At 40.3% G+C, this 19,079-nt stretch overlaps 1 protein-coding gene across 6 annotated transcripts in view; it reads left to right on the top strand.

The window, feature by feature from the left end:
* LAMA2 (laminin subunit alpha 2) overlaps nucleotides 1-19,079 on the top strand; it is a 395,189-nt gene that overhangs the window by 252,612 nt on the left and 123,498 nt on the right. For all 6 annotated transcript variants that reach the window (XM_082216020.1, XM_082216019.1, XM_082216016.1 and 3 more), the window contains 7 exons: nucleotides 689-825; nucleotides 3,847-4,083; nucleotides 6,648-6,791; nucleotides 11,592-11,771; nucleotides 12,917-13,105; nucleotides 13,200-13,333; nucleotides 17,001-17,118. In XM_082216020.1, coding sequence (XP_082072146.1) covers nucleotides 689-825; nucleotides 3,847-4,083; nucleotides 6,648-6,791; nucleotides 11,592-11,771; nucleotides 12,917-13,105; nucleotides 13,200-13,333; nucleotides 17,001-17,118 — 1,139 coding nt within the window. The remainder of the gene's footprint in view (nucleotides 1-688; nucleotides 826-3,846; nucleotides 4,084-6,647; nucleotides 6,792-11,591; nucleotides 11,772-12,916; nucleotides 13,106-13,199; nucleotides 13,334-17,000; nucleotides 17,119-19,079) is intronic.

Genomic DNA, 19,079 nt, shown 5'->3' with positions numbered 1-19,079 from the left:
TGTGCACCATGTTTTTCATGTAAATCACACTGCCATCAAAAAATATTGGCAGACAAGGGAGTGCAGTTGTGTTGGGAAGGGTGATGTCCATGTTTTGCATCCCATGTAAATCACAATGGAGGGGGTGGGAGTGTGGGCTCCAGTCACATCCACTGGCATACGGCCCTTGACTGACCACTTACCACCACACTTGGCTCTCAGAAGTAAAAAGGTTTGCTCAGTCCTGATAGCATTTATCTAAAATTGTGTTTCATACGCTGATAGATGTGGCAAGTGATGGCTCTGTAAAGTCTCAGGCAGGCATTTCATGATGTAGGCACATATACATAGTTCATGGTTGGAACTCTACAGCTTTTGTTTTTATTATTTCTATATCAGACCCAACTGGGTACATGACTTTGGCTCAGTTTTCATCTCTCCAGTCCATAGTTAGATGCACCCACCACGGATAAATTATTATTACTATTAATTCATTTCTGGACCAGTCTTTACCACCCATGGGGATCACATAACATACAACCATAAAACACGATAGAGTTGATGAACAAAACAATAAAACGAAACATCACAGTACAGTATAAAAACCTAAGATTTTGGACAACTGACATTACGATGACAGAATCTGCTTTCTTCAGATATTTTAAGCAATGTGCTTCATGTTGTCTTTCTCTTCATCTTCCCCATGAAGGTTGTGAGTGTGCCCATCTTGGTAATAATTGTGATCCACACACTGGCCGTTGCATTTGCCCTCCCAATACTGTAGGACAGAGGTGTGATAAATGTGCACCAAATCACTGGGGTCATGACATTATCAGCGGGTGCAAGGTGAGTGAACCTGTATTTTATCTCTGTGTGTTTCTTTGCTTTCCATGTGGTAAACTACTAGTCTTTGGAACCAAAAACACAGTGGGAGTTTTCTAAAGAATCATAGAGCTGAAGTTCTCTTTTGTGAGCATTGGCATTGGCCCAGATGACAGGATGTGCTATATTTGAATTGGAGCTGCATCTTTCAGAAGACAAAGTGTTCGAACTCCACATGTACCTTATTTCAGCTGTTGTGTACTGAAGTCAGAAGGACAGTCTGTCCAAATTTGGATATAATTTTATCCCTTTTCACAAAACAAAGGCGAAGTGAGCCTAAGGATAACTCAGACGGCTTTGTATTGTGTCTGACAAAGCTTTCTTTGTTCCAAGCACAATTTTAATAGAATTCTGAGTGTCATTCAAGGATACCAGTCTTCATGAGCAGTATTAGAATTGCAGTTGGTATTACATTGTCCCAATTAAAAACTGAAGCCAAAGATACAATAGAGGCCCTATCTGAGTTACAGGATCAATTGTGGATCTCCTAAATAATATTTCATTTGGTACTCAACCCAATTTACCTATGAGGATAGATTGGAATTGTCTCCATGTATACTACCCTGAGCTCTGTGAAAGAAGATTGATGCAAATGTGATAAAATAAAATAAAATAAAATGAAGGATCCATGGTACTACCATGCGTAGGCGCTAGGATCTGTCTAAGCCTTTTATCATTGACTTGACTGTGGGCTTGTTGACACTTCTGCTTGCCCCATACCTAGAAAGTATGGTTTTCCACTTGCCCCACGCTTCCTAGGCATGGATCCAAACAGTTTTCTGTTTGCCCCACTGCTTTCCACGAGAAAACCCACTCTTCACTGAATCATACCAAACGTCAATCCACAGGGAAACTGATTGACGTTTGCTCTGATTCAGCAGTAAAGATCAAGTTTTCCTGAGGGAAAGTGGTGGGACAAGCAGAAGTCTGGATGAGCCGTGTGTAAAGTATTTTCTTTTGTCTCTCTTGAGCTAACTTGCAGTCTGGTGAATACCATGGTGGCTTTGGACGTGATTCACCTCCTACCTCTGCCATAAGTTCACTGTGTGACCTCAGGCAAGTTAGTTTCTCTCACTTCCAGGTCCCTCTCATTATGTAAGAATCAAAATTACCGTCTCTTAGAGATATATTGGAAATGGACATTATAAAGACTAAAATCACCACACATCAAGCGTGTGTACAAATGATCATTAATGGGAACATAAAGAGGCCTAACTTAACATTGTGGTAGTTTCTTTCAGTGTAGGCAAGCAATCAAATGCCACAGTGCTCTCTCCTAAAAGGCTGTTTTTCATGGCCATTCAAACCAGTTAACTAATGCAGAATAATTTATTTTCTTTTTGAGTTGTAAAGCTCCTCTCACAAAACCTCTGCCTTTCTTCACCACACAGATCACCCGGCTTCTGCAAACCAGCTTAATAGGGGTTGAGGACCTCTGTTTCAGCTCTGGGATCTCTTCTATCTATCCTCGCCTTGTCTATTATATGAGTGCATTAGTATGGCAGCTGCCACAGCACTCTCTAAATTAATAATGATATGTCAGCCAAGTCTTCCCTTTTAACGCATGGCAACTAATTTCTCTAAGGCAAGGTGCGATTGCCCCCTCTCCACTTGAGCTTTTAGTGGAGCCGATTTCAGAGCCCATCATAACTCACTGGCAGGGGAAGATTGCATGAAGCTTCCTCCTTGCAAAACAAACATTACATTTGATTGTAATTTACTCTGCATATGGTGAACAATTTGCCCAGTAGGCATTATCCTCTGGCATCACTTACTGTGCAGGCTTCCTGCTCCAAATAGGCTTTAATTCTTAGACTACACAGAAGCCTGCCAGGCAATTCTTAACTGTTAGTGGTCACAGATACATACAATCCAGAATTTGGCTGCCATATATGCTGAGCGAAATAGAGGTTTGGAACACATCTTATGATTTCAACTTGAGGTGTTGCCAATTATCTCTCTGATGGGGTTTCAGTGTGAATCATAACCTACTGCATTTCTAGCAACTTTTTTCAAAGCCTTCCAGCTCTACTTTTTCATCTTTAACAAGAGTGCCCGTGGCTGCTGTTGTACACTTGCTTGTTAATATAAGCCACAATTCTTGATACAACATTCCTCTTATGCATGTGTCCAAATAGAATATATTTCTGCTAGTGCCACACCACCACCAGTGAGCATTTTCTAGTGTATATTGGTTGGGTAATATACGTATTAATTTGCTGACTGTAAATTTTTATCCTTCCTAGTTTCCATTCATAAAAGAATTTTACAGTTGCAAACTATAGTAATAACAAATGTGAGCAGACCAGACCTTAAAGCAACAAGTAACAAACTGTTGTTTTAAATTAATCTAAGGTATCCAAATTTAGGATCAGCTCTGAGGTGATTAGTATCATTATTGTAGATTTGAAATGTTAGTTCAATACAGAATTAACATTGTGATCCTTACTCCCAAATGCCTTTTCAACTTCTCTGCAAACTGGACAAAGATTCCAGGACAGAAGGAATCCTTTCTGGGTTTGCAAAAGTTGTTTCTTTGATTTGATTGAAGACTTGCTCCAAAACATTTTGCAAGCATTGATTCACTAGTGGAATTTATCAGACCTTAGTTTTCGTGCAGGCTTTGTGATCCTGTGAGGTTTATTTTAGCACCCTACCACGTTTGTTTGTTTGTTTGTTTGTTTGTTTGTTTGTTTGTTTAAAAATTCATCAACTGCCTTTTCAGTCAAACAAGCCCCACCCCCATACCAATCCATGTACTTTTAAAAAATGTCCTTCAAGTGACAAAATACCTAAGAAATGAATCCAATATGTGTGGACTCTTTACCTGCACAAAATAGTTGCCTAGTCTATTGATGTAAATACGTTGGCAATTGGCAATAGTTTCAGTTGTTCTTGTGGGAGTTGTTTTACTTCAGTTAAAGATGAAAGTCTTTAACATAGAATCATTAAATGTTCTGAAGGAACATCTCCTCTTCTCTTTAGGCTTGTGACTGCAGTCCAGCTGGATCTCTCAGTTTCCAGTGCAACCCTGACACTGGCTGCTGTTTCTGCCGCCCAGAATTCTCTGGGGATAAATGCACTGAATGCAGGCTGGGATATCGCAATTACCCACAGTGCACTGCCTGTGAATGCCTGGCAGCAGGGACTGAGCCACACACTTGTGATTCAGAAATGGAAAAATGTTCATGTTCTGATCATACAGGACAATGCACCTGCAAGGTAAGAGAAGAAATATTAGTCACCAAATATTTTATCTTCGTCTCTGTGTTCTCCACTATAGCATCTTTCATTTGGCTCAAATTGGTAGACAGCTGTTGATTAAATAATAGCGAGTGTCTTCTACCAGGTCACACACTCACAGCCTGAACCCCTCAGCAGTAAGCCTCATTTATTTCAGTGTTTTTTAATTCCAAGTAAATAGGCATAAAGTGTGCAACCTTTTTTACACTTGTGTTTGATGAACTTGAGTGCACATGATTAGAACAAGGCTGCTTGTCTTGACTTGCTGCATGGTTTCCAGCAAGAACAGGCCATCAGTTATCCTGAAACAGCAGGTCCTGAACTCCATTTTTTGTGCTATACATTCAAGGGCTGAAGGAAGCAAGACAGAAATCCCTGATCTATCTAGGTCAGGCATAGGCAAACTCAGCCCTCCAGATGTTTTAGGACTGCAATTCCCATCATCCCACTGGTCCTGTTAGCTAGGGATGATGGAAGTTGTAGTCCCAAAACATCTGGAGGGCCAAGTTTGCCTATGCCTGATCTAGGTTTCTTGATCTACCTTTCTCTCATCCTTCAATAATTGACCAGTAGTGGGGCTGTTATATCTGGTGAGTAGAGTTCATAGCTCCTTAGTTGTTGGCCTCCCTGACTTCATGGGATCTACCTGCCCCTGTCCCAAAGCAAGAGACCATTCCACATTTCTTTCCCCTAGGAGCCAGTGGGATAAACAGACCAAGTGCAGGAATGGAATAATGTACAGAAAAGTTGGTACTGAGGTGGGATAGCTGAGAATTAGCCACTAGAGAATGGCTTGCTCTCCTAAGATCACTTAAAATTAACTACTTGGAGAAAGATTTAGGAAGCTGCAGGAGAGAGAGAAAATAAGTGGACATCTCCCCACCTCTGAGGAAACTCACAATTCTTCTCTAGTTTGGATTTCAGACTGAACAGGAGAAAAGGGGGGGGGCTTGTAAAGGATCACTAATCTTCGAGGCCAGCTTAAATGAGCCTTTGAAATTATTTTCCAAGCCTGTCTCTGGAGAGCTTTGCTAGGCACCTTTAGTGATCACCTGCAATGGTGCAACACAGAGAAGTCCTGTTCAGACTGACAGCATGCACAGAATGTGGCACATACACTTGCCCCTATCCAAATTAGTCATGCTTCAAGCATCAAAACATTAACAGGTCAAATTAGCTTTGACAATTTTATTCCCATTGAACCAGGGCCATTGAGTTACAGGGGTCACCAACCTTTTTGGTGCAATGGGCACACATTTAGAATTTAGAAAGAGAGAAGTGGGTGCCACCCTCTCTGTGTGGCACTGAGAGCTCAACATTTGTAGCAGCTACAGTGTTGGACGTTGTAATGAAAATCGCCCTTAAAGCACATGGGAATTCCAACTTTGTGTAGCTGTTGTTGTTGTTGTAGGATAATGAACCTGAGATGATAGCATCTTGACTTGCACTGGATCAATAGGCTGCAAAATCATCTTAAATCCAAGTTCATTGTCTTAATTGACTTGTATATGGTGCCCTGAGGTTTGCTCTTTTAATCAACAATGTATAGAATTAACATCATACCCACTAAAATGAATTGTGCATGCATGCGTACGCACGCGTACACACATACACATTTGCCAGGACAATTTCTCATGGATTGTAGAAAACTTTAATACTTTAGTACTTTTCTTCAGCATGGTCAGCCTGTGTTAAAACACTGGTGGAATATATTCACAATTGTTTCTCATTCTTAAGGCACAATTCATTGACTGTTTGTTTACTTTTAGCCTCATTGACTTTAATGTAACTACCCCATTGTAAATGATCATTACGTTGCCCTATTTATTTATATGGTTAAATGATGTGTAAAAACAGTTAAAGAAGAACATAAGAGCAGCCCTGCTTGATCAAACCAAAAGTCCATCTAGTCTAGAATCCTATTTGCCGCTGTACCCAAATATATATTTCTGAAAAGCCCACAAGCAGAGTTTGAAGGCAAAATACTTGCGTTGTTATGCCTACCTGGAAGCAGCACATTGGTTGTAGCTCATGGTTTGTCTGAAGTGAGACAAGCCACCATCCTGCGACCAGATGACATGCTAAGGCAAACCATGGCTTAGTAGCAGTAGAACCAGGAGATGGGTGTAGTGCCTACAATCTCCTGTCTGGAAACTTGCACATTTGGGTGTTTTGCACTGAGCTACAATTGACAGCATGAACCAGATCTGTGTATCCCAGTGATGAACCTTGCTGGATATTAACTTGTTCTGGAGCTGAACCATTATGATCTAGAACTCAGTTCTCATGCTTCCCAGTGATGCATGTTTAAATACAGGATAGCAGGCACGTACGTTTGTGAAGTTTTGTACAATTGCAATGTATTCTGCAGACGTCAGCATGTTTATCTCCAGGTCTTCATACTACCATTTGTCCAAGTCAATATATATCTTAAAGAATCTAACTGCGATAACTACTTGCTGTAAGAACCACACAGTGTGCTAGTGTTTTGATGTGTGAAAAGGAGCTGTTGTCTCTAAAGTGTTTCCCTCTTTCTACAATAGGTTAATGTGGAGGGTGTCTACTGTGACAGGTGCAAACCTGGCAGGTTTGGACTCTCTGCCAGAAACCCACTTGGCTGCAGCAGCTGCTACTGTTTTGGCCTGACATCACAGTGCAGTGAGGCAAAGGGGCTGGTCCGCATGTGGGTGAGTAAAGCGCTGCTGAGCCATGTAATGCAATAATGTTGTTTCCTGCTGGTGTCTTTTAGTCCAAGACAGAGATGGAACTAGAAAGTGTAGGAAAACATTTAAGCAGTGTTTTTCATTGTGCACTTATGAGAAATGGGTAGAAGGCCATGTTCCAGTAGGCAATCAGGGTCAAAACATTCACAATAGGTGTCAGGCCTCAGAGCAAAGCTATTAAAACCCTGAAGAAAGGTGATGTAATCAACCAAGGAAAATGGTTCCATGAGAAAACGTAGCACTTCAGAGCTTTGTTTTTCAAATGCAAAGCTCTGAGGAAAATCAGAGGTTTTCATTTCTACCCAGAGTAATGGATTGCTAATATATTCCATTAACGGGGGGGGGGGGACCTTGCAGTTTAATAAGTTCCAGGGTTTTCCATGTCCACTTAAGCTCCAAAATACCAGGAAATTAAAACAAGTAAGAAACATACCTTTAACAGACATGTTCTTTAAGCAATATTGATATGGTATGGCATCCTATCTTGTACTTAGTTTCAGCTCCACCACTACCTTGGAGATGGATGGCTGTCAGTGGTAGAGTGGTGGCTGCAAATCCTACAGAAAGAAGCACTGTTTCTCTTTAGGCATCGTTTGATCGTGTGTTTTAAAAGTCAGGCTGTGTTTGCAAAGGAAGCAGGGTTTGCACCCGGGAGCTCAGAGTAGAACAAATCTCAGCAGGTCTTGCATCGGGTGCCAAATTTCTAAGTAGTGCTATCACCTAGCCAGTTATTATCTTCTGGCACTTGTATATATTATACATTTTGTCTTGTTTGTGTCATTGAATATAACTTTCTACCAGCCTCCCCCAACTTCGTGCCCTGCAAATGTTTTGGGCTGCAACTCCCATCAGCTCCAGCCAGCACTGCCAATAATTTTGAAAACCCCTTCCAGTACTTTAGGTGTTGACATACCTTCTTCAGTGGGACGTCCCTTGTGATCAAAATGTAGAAAGATTTCCTGCCTTAGGAACCGGCAAGTTTCTTCTGCTTTTAAGGCTGATTTCAGTATTAAGAAACATTTGCCAGTGCTTTGACAAAATGTATAATTTGCACAAGAAGGGAATAATTGGCTACTTAGAAGGATTTTGGGGCACTGTCACATAACGCATGTCAATCAACAGTGTGATTCTGTGCCTTCAAAAAAAGAGCATTAAATTGTCATCACTAAACCAATGTGTTCAAGACAAAGGCACTTCCCCACTCACTGTAGTACTTAGTGAAAAGATGGGAGAAAAGAGAGAACAAATAGTGTACAGTTTGGTGCTATTGTTGCTGTCCTCCCCCCCCCCCACAGTTCTGCTGTCCACCTACATTGATCCTATGGACCAAAAGTTATCAACATGTGGATTAGCATAATCCCCATGTGTTTTACAGATGTCAGATGCACTGATTCAGTATGTCTGACTATCAGAAATTATAATGCTGCACTGTTTAAACGCCATTTAGAACATTGTGCCAATTCCTGGGTACCACACTATCATGTGGCTTTTCAAACAACATATATATGTTGGTCCTTTCCGCTGGAAGGAGAACTGCCAGTGGTACCATGTTGGGTGAAGCTGGAACCTCTAGTGTGGCAGTGGTCCTGTCTCTCAGCTGGAGATTCTCTTCCTACTGACAAAGGCTAGCAGAGAGGGGGTTATGTGCTAGCTTACCCTTGCCAGCTGCAGTAAAAATCCACCTTTTAAGACTTTTGTTGTTGATAAAGGTAAAAAGTATCCATGCAATCATTCAAAATAGTTCAGCAATTGTCAAATATTAAAATTCGGAAATAGGCATTTTCTACTTTTAGCCTGAGAAACTGAGGAGCCATGTGAAGCATACCTTCTTTGTCAGACATGGTGATAAAGAAATATATTTGGGGGATCACCTTTCCCTGCTTTGCCCCTTCCCACGCTAGTTTTGTTTTTAAAAGGCAATGGAAGAAACAGGGACAGTGGAATTCCAGAAACATAAAATCATAGATGATGCAACTTCGGTAGCTTAATGGCTTTATCCACATTTTTCTTGACTGTACATGGAATGCAAAATCTGTAGGGACAGATTTGGGACACTTATTATACCGTTACCTTTGCACTATATGGAAATTTAAGCTTTTAAAATTCATGTTCCATCTTGCTTCTGTACTGATCAGAACCTTTCATAGAACTCACATCAAGATTTTCAAATAGACTGAGTACTAGAGGGGGAGACCCCAAAAAAAGGTCAGTACTGTGCTGTGTGTGACAAGTTGTTGAAGAGTCCAAGCTGGTTCACGCATCAACTGAAGACTGCACCATTAAGTGTTGGTTTGCACATGAATGAGCCATTACAGATCAAACACCAGATACAGAACTTTCACATATCACTTCCACAAATGTCATCCTATTCAGTTAATTGGGGTTTGTTCACACATTTAGCCACAAGACACCATTTGTTGACTAATCAAGTGATGAAAAATAAAGTGAAGTACAGTACATATATTTATCAACTGGCCTTCTGCCATTCCTTGAAAGGAGATACCTTTGATAGGGAATTATGCATTCCTTGAAGGGGAGACCTTTTATAGTCAGGTATGGTCCAATTTCATTTGTCGATTGTGGCCTGGGAGGAGAATAAAAGAGTCAGTAAACATTAAATATAGACAAAGCAAACCTATGCATATTGACTTTGAAGTAAGTCCAAGTGTGTTGAGCAGAGCCGAGTAAACATTCATAGGATTGCATTGTAGCAGAAGTGGGGCTTACTCCTAGGTAAATAGGCATAGGACTGAAGCCTAAGTTAATCAAAGCATCACCTCTCCTGCAACCACTCCCTTTGGAAGGTGCAGGTGCACCTGATTTAAAATACTGATTTAATATTTCCCTAATGATCAATTATCCCTCTTTGAATTCTCATATCAAATGAGGCTTGCAGCTTCACACTGCAGTCTCTTTCTTTCTGAACATTAAAAACTTGTAACTCTTCCCATCTATTTTAGAACAGATTGAGTGCAACTGGCAAAACCCTCTTATACACCAGTACCATGACACTGAGGCGTACATTTCAAATACTTTGTGCATTAACCAGTTTCTTGCTGATTAGCATGTCTAATGCATGAGAGCTGGGAACACCTCCAGAGTGAAATCAGACACTTCATTTTGGTATTAGCACTTCAAAGAAATGTGCTGTCATACTGCTACAGATACAGTAGAAAAATAATAATGTCAGTTCAGGGCCTCATCCTTTCTTCTTTGCTAGACAGGAATTTTGTGAAGTTCCACAAAGAGACTGATGTTTTCAAGGATGGTTTTCTTTTCTTAATTTAATTGCCATATCTGCATCTTTAGCATCAGTGCAATTCTGTGTAGTTTCAGATTCTCCCCTCGTACTTGTTTAGTATTCTACACAATTTCTCTTTGTATGTGAGAAATTAATTATTGTGATATACTTTCAGATTTCTTTGATTTCTGTAAGTTTGTCTGGCATGTTTTTGCCGTTTTCAAAAAACCTACCTGTTTTATTTTTATTTTGAAAAACTTTTTCAAAATTAAAAAACTGCATCAAGATGAGATTGCAAACTAAGAAATGTCACATGAGGTCTTGCACAAGCAATAGATTTTTGATGTGAAACCTGAGACTCTCTTAAGTTATATATAGGCTAAATGAGGTCTAATATCTACATTCATCCAACCCAGGCATTTTCTCTGGCCTGTGCATCTCCATCAGTCAGAGCAATCCTACATTCACATTTCTCCAGGACCAAAGATTCAAAACATCAAGTGGAATATCTACTATAGCCAGGCTCAGCCTAGTAAGGAAGGAGAAATACAGTCAACCAGAAAATACAAAAGGAGTCTGGCTCCTGCATAGACTGACTATCCCTCTGCCCTTGACAACCACATTTTAGGATTTAGTGTAAGCATGCTCCTTCCCTGTGCTACCCAAATCCCAACCATGACTTTACTTGATTTTGTTGTTCCAATGGCTTTGTACTTCTGACTCTTTTGTGGTGGTGTCATATTTGCGATTCCCCCAGGGCTTGTCCTAAATCTGATAGCCCTTTACGTTGTTTAATAGGATTGTGCCCTGAAGTATGGAAAACAGCAACAGTTGCTAAACTTACACAATACGTCTGGTGCAGAGATAGTAAACAAACCACAGAGCACTATGCAAAGTTTGTTATGTTTAATTCACTTTTGCCTGAATGATACAAAGGTGAATGCTATTAAGTATTTTAATACATACATACATACATACATACATACATACATACATATTTATACATACATATTTTCACATTTCAAACCATGCTCAAGGCAGCTAATAACATGAAAAAATACATAACTATAACATAACAAAAGTAGTCATAAACAATAAATAAAATATTAAAACATGCACAACCAAACTAACAATTTCCACGTAAATCACAAGATCTAAAATACAGATACAAAACGCCTTCTTGCAACAACCCAGCCCCGCAACAACAACCCAGCCCAAGAGTCTGATCAGCTGCCTCGGCTTCTGCAGCTGGAGTCAATCAGGGCCCTGTCCTCCCAGGCCAGGTGGGGAAAGGCCTGCAAGGCAAGGAGCAGGTCTTCCAGGACTCACAGCCAAGATGGTCTATAGGATGTCTCTGAGTATGTACTATTCAATGTTTTACTGTGCATATTCCAGTGTATATTTTATTGTTATCTTGCTTTTTTGATAAAATATTTAAATCTTCAGATAATTCACAAATTAATATCGTTTGTCCAGAAAGAAGAAGAAAATCTTACATTTGTCTAATCTTTTAATTACTGTAGTTGACTCTGAAACCAGATCAAGTCATTCTTCCTCTTGTTGATGAAAATGTCAAGCAGCAAACTGTCCAAGGGATTATATACCAATACCCAGAGACAATTGCAAATATCGACTTGGTCACTCAAGAGTTACGCTCGGAACCATTTTACTGGAGACTTCCAAAACAGTTTGAAGGACGGAAGGTAAAGGGAATGAATTCTTATTGGAGCTGATATTTTGCAGATTTTACATTTTGTTTCCCTAGGAAGGGTAAGATAAACTGAATTGATCATATAACAGTCACAATTGTTTACCTGCTGGTCCTTTTGTAGCTAAATAGGCAGTCTTGGGAGAACCCTAAGATTTGCAAAAGTTTTTTTTTAAATCTTCATGAAAAACCATTGGGTTCCCACCCCCAAATAGCGAAATGAATCTTTCTGAACATGATTTTATTGTTTATACAGAAAAACAACTCTCAACTAAGTTAGTATATATTGCATTTATTAAATAAAATAAAACTGGCAGAACTCTCCTTATTTGCTCTTCTCATCCCAGATAGAGGCAAGCTCTGTTGGAATACTGGAAAAACACTCTTTAATAACATTTGCAGTTCAGGGTATGCTGAGGCACAGCCATCTGAGTACTGAGGAAATCATTACAATACAATACTCTTAAGTACAAAATTCTGTTCATAGCCTATAGCTATAGCTGACCTTGATCAATTTGGGATTATCCGGAAAGAAACACAGTCTCTTTCTAGCTGACCCTAACCCTCCAGCTATACCGAGATACAGAGCGGTGCACTTGGGAAGTGTAGTAGAAAAAGCTCCCACAACAGCCACCATGTTGGAATGTGCTTTAGGTTATCTTGATGTAGGCTGCTGTGTTTTGCTTTGTTTCATTTCAAATTCTAGAGGGATTGACTTGTTAGCCTGTTACAGGAAAAATAAGAGTGTTGTGAAAAACAAGAAATTTGTTTTTCACGTCACCATACAAAAATGGCTGAGACTGTTTCCTAAAATGGACATGGGGAATTGGGCTTCATAGGTTCATCTTAAGTCATTTTGTGGGTCTGTTATGTGGAGTACACAACACAGAAGTGAACTGATTAGGTTTTTGCTAACTGAAGAGCTCAAAAACATATTTTAAACATATTGGAAAAATACATTCATCTACAGCTACATAATGTTTAGATCCACAAAATAATGCTTTCAGACCTTTAGTCTCATTGAAAAAAAGATCATTATTTTAATATGTATGTTCTTCTGATTTTTTAAAATAATAATAATAACCGCATATGGTGTTGGTTTCCAGTCAATGTTTATATGGGTTTTATTTTCTTTGTTAGTTGACAGCTTATGGGGGAAAGCTGAAATTTGCAATCTTCTTTGAAGCACGAGAAGAGACTGGCTTTGCAACCTACAACCCACAGGTCATAATCAGAGGTGGGCTTCCCACCCATACCAGGATTATTGTCAGGCACGTAGCTGCTCCTCTGAACGGTCAATTGACAAGACATGAGATAGAAATGACAGAGGTAATTTTTCAATCCAACCTGTTCAAGAAGCTGTGTCACTGGCACTTTGGAAACAGTTAAATCATTTGAGGCGTTGATGTTGTTTCCCTTTCAGCATGAGTGGAAATATCACAGTGACGACCCAAGGGTCAGTAGGACTGTGACCCGTGAGGACTTCATGGATGTTTTGTACAACATTCATTACATACTCATTAAGGCTACCCATGGCAGCTTCATGAGGCAAAGCAGGTAACCATTTTGCATGATGCAATCAATATTTATAACCTCGACATCTGTTATCAATCTCCAGGTAATTTTCAGACGGGATTCATTTTCACAAGAAAGGCACAAGCCACCAGTTGTTGCCCTCAGGTCCAGCTTCCATTTGGCCCGATTAAGCTAGTCTCTTCTAATGTACAGTCTCACACAGTATTATCTCCATCTTGCACCATTGGTGTCAGTAGGCTGAAGAGAACTTGTGTTGGACTAGGCCAGCAAACTACCTTTTTTTATATAAATCTCCATATGGCTTAAATGGCAGAACCTCTCATCCTTGAAATTAAGCACTGACAGCAACTATATTCAGTAAAAGAGAATCCAAGAGAATGAGGGTACACAACAACCCATTTTAAATCTGCTAACTAAAATTTGCCAGCCAGTAACTAATTGCACAAAGTAGAAGAGGGTTCTGTTTTGAGTAGTGGGACTAAATCCCTTCAGGGGGTCACTATTAGCCAACATGGATGTCTCAAGGCCAGTATGGTGTAATAGTGTGTCAGTTTTAAGCTGCAGGTGCCCATTTTCAACTCCCCACTCAGCCATGAAATTCAATGGCTAGCCTTGCATTAGTCCAGGGATAGACTAGGTAGGAGAATTAGAAGAATTGTTCACATTACAAAGCCAATTTATTGCGACCACTTCGGCTGCAATTCTCCACACACTTTCTCTAAAGCCCCAAGGCTGCGAATTCAAATCAGCGAGTGCAGCAGCTGTAGTCTCTGGATCCTCAGGAAGCCAGGCAAGCTAGGCTTCTCCTTTGCCTGTTTTAGGGAGAAAGGTGCCCAGAAGGTTGCCTGAAAAGAATCACATGACCTTCCAGCTTGAAGAGAATCAGCTGACTCCCCACACCAATCAGTACACAAAGCCCATTGAAGCTAGCTTATCGGTTTGAGTCATATTTGTTTACTGTGACTACACTTTGTTAGCGTCCCCTGATTTCTGCTTTGCATCTGCTTCTGGACCCTTTAACTCTATTGCTGCCTTGGAATTCAATGTTCTGCCCTGTTATGATTTTGCACTTCCCTCTGTGTTTTTCTTTCTTTCTCCCCATCTGCCATATCTAGTACCACCACCACCACCCCACACCTTTAACCATGTCTTATTGACCCTGGGACCTTTGATCCTTCCCTGCCTAATCCAGTGTCTGACTCCATGCCTCTATGATCATGTCTGTTTCCTTTCTGATCCTCATTTATCTGCCCTTGAACTAAATCCCAGCTACAACTATCCCAGGGCCAAGCCAAGGCATGATGCTTCTCTTGACATAAACCCAACTGAGCACTATGAGTGTCTGTGTGAGCGTGCATCATAATAAACGGCACTGCAGAACATGTCAGTTTCCCGGTTGCTCTAAATTTTAACAAATGACTGAGTTCTGCAGATCAGCCACCGACTCACTGCCCGCACAAATTTTCCAGTTCATAGAAGAGGAGCCGTAATGTTACTGGAGTTTGCTGCTCACATGAGTTGCTTGCTTGCTTGAGCAGTTGTTCTCTAGCTATTGATCATAGGAACCAACTCAATGTGAAATAATGATGCAAGTTGCCCTTAGGTGACTTGAATACCCTACCTTTATGGAACACTGGTACTCCTAGCTCTTGTAAATTTGGTATTTTTATTGAAATGATTCTATTACCAAACCAATCCTTTTGCTGGGGGCAGGGGTTGCGTAATGCACCTTGCTGATTATTCACAATGCCATTTAGTTTTTCAAAGTGTATTAAAGAGTAAACAATTCTTCACTACCTTTTTGCCAACAGAATCTTTAACTTAATCATTTTGGACAATTCTTTTCTGAGGGTAAGACGTAAGAAAAAGTGGTCCAAAGTATTGCTCTGAAACATGGGGGAAGGGGACGAATCACAGTTATAGAATGGGGAAAAATTTCACTGCATCTTCCTCACCCTTGACAAACTCCATCCCAATGCAAAGCAAGTGCTCTCTAGTTTCTTGTCTCTTTCTTGCCCCTACCAGAAGGCTGGTAGTTTAGCAGTGCATTAAGAAGTTTGCAGATCCAGCGACACTATGTACCTAGGATTCCAAACTGCAAAGGTACAGGGCATACCAGGGGCAAAGAGAATTGGGGCAGCTAAGAGGGCCATTATTAGCTTCAGTGAAGTCAGACTTTTCCTATGAGTCTTTGGGAACTGATTCCATAATTCTGGCACATATTTTAAAAAGGGGAGTTGTCTGACATGTTTGCAAATGCAGCGCTGCAGATCACCGAGATATTGCAGCAAAATAATATAGAGAGACCTTACACTGACAGCAAGTTCAAGTGTAAAAATAGCTTAATTCCAGTGGTAACTCTATATTAGCTATGTAATTTAGCCACAACACTAATCATGTTTCTGCATGAAAGTAATGCTATTACAGCAAGTGATTCAGAAGCTGCCATTAAAAAACCTAAAGCCAAACATTTTTCTCCTGCTGTGCTAATTTGGTTGTTCCCAGATTCAGATTTACTGCTCAAAATTGAAACATTTCTTCTATTATGTGGTTGTTTTCCTTTTTCAAGAAAAGTGGACAAGGACACTCTGTTTACTTGAACTGGAACTGTTTGCTCCATTTTAGTCTTTTTTTTTCAGAATTTCTAATATAAACTGGGTATCTGTGTTAAAAATCCTTTAAGTGGACTCTAGGCAGCAGCCAAACCTCACTTGTCATGAGCTTTCTAACATGCTACAGGTGATTTGTTTTTGTTTTGGAACTCAAGTATGTAGTTAGCTGCTTTCTGTTTTAGCTGCTTCTGTCTCTTAGCACTCTGTTTTTATGGCACATGGACCAATTCTACTGGCTCCAAAATGGCAACGTTCTTTGTAACAAAAGTACAGAAATTGCTAGGTAAGTCACCAGTCAGGCACTGAATGTGTAGGGACCCCCCCCCCCATTTATTTTCTTCTCTTTCTATGATGTACTCCCTTCCAAAATGTTCTTTGTAGTATAAACATCCACACATCTCTTCTGCCCCACTGCCTCCCCACTCCTGCTTTAAACCCATGCATACTCATACACACACATGTACGTGTGTGTGCGTGTGCATGCACCACACATACATGCACAGCAGCATCCTTCATAAGGAAGGTATAATCTAATGAGGTGAGGTGGAGAAGACTCAGCAATGTGTTTGCTGTCTCTAAAAAAAAAAAATGGGGGGAAAAAAACCTTACATGGCATGATAAGTGTGTTGGAGCATCTGTTTGAGTTTCTTCATGATATTCTGACAAAATACCAGATTCTGGCTGCAGATCTTAAAAACAGTCTTGGAAAGGCAAGTCGGCAGTGTCTTTGAAGTGTGTTGCACATCCTGTAAGTTTCATTTTGTTTGCCGAGCTCTTGTTATTTTGGCTCTAAAATTAAAACCAAACAACACTGAAGGCGAATGCGCAAGTATACTTTACATTAGTTCCCTTGGTGCAGACTAATCGCAGCTATAAACGATGTTGAAAATGGTGCTAGCTTTGATCTTCCTTTGAGACAGACAAAAATAAATGTGTGGTGTTTTTTTTCTTATATGAATGATGCCAAGAGGCTGAGGAAAAAGTAGCTATATTCAATGTTGTGTATCAACTAAAGCCAAATCAATGCTGAAGAGATTCATTAGCTAGTTTTAATTTTTTCTCCACCCTTTTGCCAGAATTTCTGAGATCTCCATGGAAGTTGCAGAGGAAGGAAATGTGTCAGGAAGGACGCCTCGTGCACAACTGATTGAGAAATGCGAGTGCCCTTTGGGTTATTTTGGCTTGTCTTGTGAGGTAGAGTAACTCTTTCACTATGTGTCTATACTCTATCCACTTTATCAGTAGTGATGAGATGAATAAGGTTTCCACCATTCCAGGGGCACCAACTATAGGGGGCTTTGGGTGCCAGACACAAATTGTTGTGGGTATTCAGCACCCACACCTCAGGGCCCCCCCCCCACAACTTGGAGATGCTGTCTGAAGCCTTCTGAGACCTCTGAACCCAAGACCAGCGGTTGCACATGATTTCATGATGCCATGACGTCACATGCACTGGGCACCCATAACCTGGGGCTCAAGTCAGCTCCCATGCAGCATTCCATTCCTTTATGAAAGGAGTGGGAAACGTAGGCCTATGGATGTTGGACTCCAACTCCAATCAGCCCCTGTCAGCATGGCTAGAGGTAATGGATGATGGGGGCTGTAGTCCAACAACATTTGGGCATGGACAGAGCACAGGTTCCCTGTCCCTGTTATTGTTTCTTCCAGTTTCTTCCTGTGTTCTTATTTTCCCGAATTCCAGTTTAACTTGGTGAAGTTCCAGAATTTGTTCCAGAACTGGAGCTTACACAGTTTGTTACAGCTTTCTGTTCCTTCAGCTCATCTGTATCTTCCTCCACCCCTCTATATTCTGTGCATCAGGACCATGCAAATAATCTTGATACGGCCATACATACAGTTCTACCAAAGCACGGTGTGCCGTGCCGTGGCGTGGTGTGGTGTGGAGTTTGTGTGTGTGTTGGGGGGCGTTATAAACACGCACACTTTCAGAGGTGCACTGCCACGTCACACACACACACACACACACACCCATTTTAATATAGAATACCTGTTTCCATCTGCAGGACAAAGAACAGCTTTGGAGGACATTATTTTGATTGAAAAAGGGCACAGAGTATTAACACACACACATATACCCCATGCTCTGGACCCAATCCAATTTAGCCCTACATCCCTATGGCTGCTTTTAAACTTTAGAGAAGAGTCAGGAGATTTGATCATGCATGTACCTTTATTACATCCAGTTTGGACCCTGAATAGACCCATTGAAGTTAGTCTCATCCACTGATTTCCATAGGCCTACTCTGGGTATAAATAAGTTGGATTTGACCCATGATGCTAGATTAAATTGGATTTAGTCTAATTATGCCAGGTGATCCTTATGTTCTTGTGAATCTGCTGTCACAATTCCAGACCAATGGTATTTTCATAATGTGCAACAGGAGACAATCCAGACAGAACTTTGAGGATTTAACTAGGTTAGTAAGTGGGTGCTCTAATAAAATAGGTGGGTGCTCTAATAAAATGGGTGGGTGCTCAATAAATGGGTGGGTCAATAAATTGGGGTGAATATAAACAAAACTGGACTGGGGTGTAAAGACTATGCTAAGCAGTTATCGAGCATACTATTAGTGCACCAACTTTGTATTGCAGTTCTTTGTGATTTTGCTTTCCTGCTTTTTCATTGAGATTGACACTTGTGTTCTTTAATTTTGTTATTACGTAGTTGTATACATAATGTGCATATCAAAGTTGTTATAATGGAAGTTAAAGATGACAGCGACTTGAAAACCTTTACATCTTACATCCAAAGTACAATTGTGATTTTCTTTTTTTAAAAAACAACACTATGTGCACCTTATAAACTGAGAAATATTATTATATGCTCAGGTTATTCATATTTTGCTCACATTTCCCTCTCTGAAATTATTTCACAGAGGAATATAAATATCATATCAGATGAAACAGGAAAGATTTTATTGTTATTCGAAGAACTGTCATATTGGTTATTTATTCATATCCGATGTCAAGGATATAATTTCTAAAGTTACTGGCACTTTTAAAACATTCTATTATGGTGCTTTTTTTATATAACTACAGTTCATAGAATTCAGGAATATATAGTGAAGAACAAATTCTTCATGTGTTACTATTCATCTCAATTAGAATTTTCCCCAAATCTTGATGATGCCAAA

Source organism: Podarcis vaucheri, assembly GCF_965113315.1.
Source record: "Podarcis vaucheri genome assembly, chromosome: 3".
NCBI lineage: Eukaryota > Metazoa > Chordata > Lepidosauria > Squamata > Lacertidae > Podarcis > Podarcis vaucheri.
The sequence above is the reverse complement of the archived record's forward strand: the minus strand, read 5'-3'. Positions and strand labels throughout refer to the sequence as shown.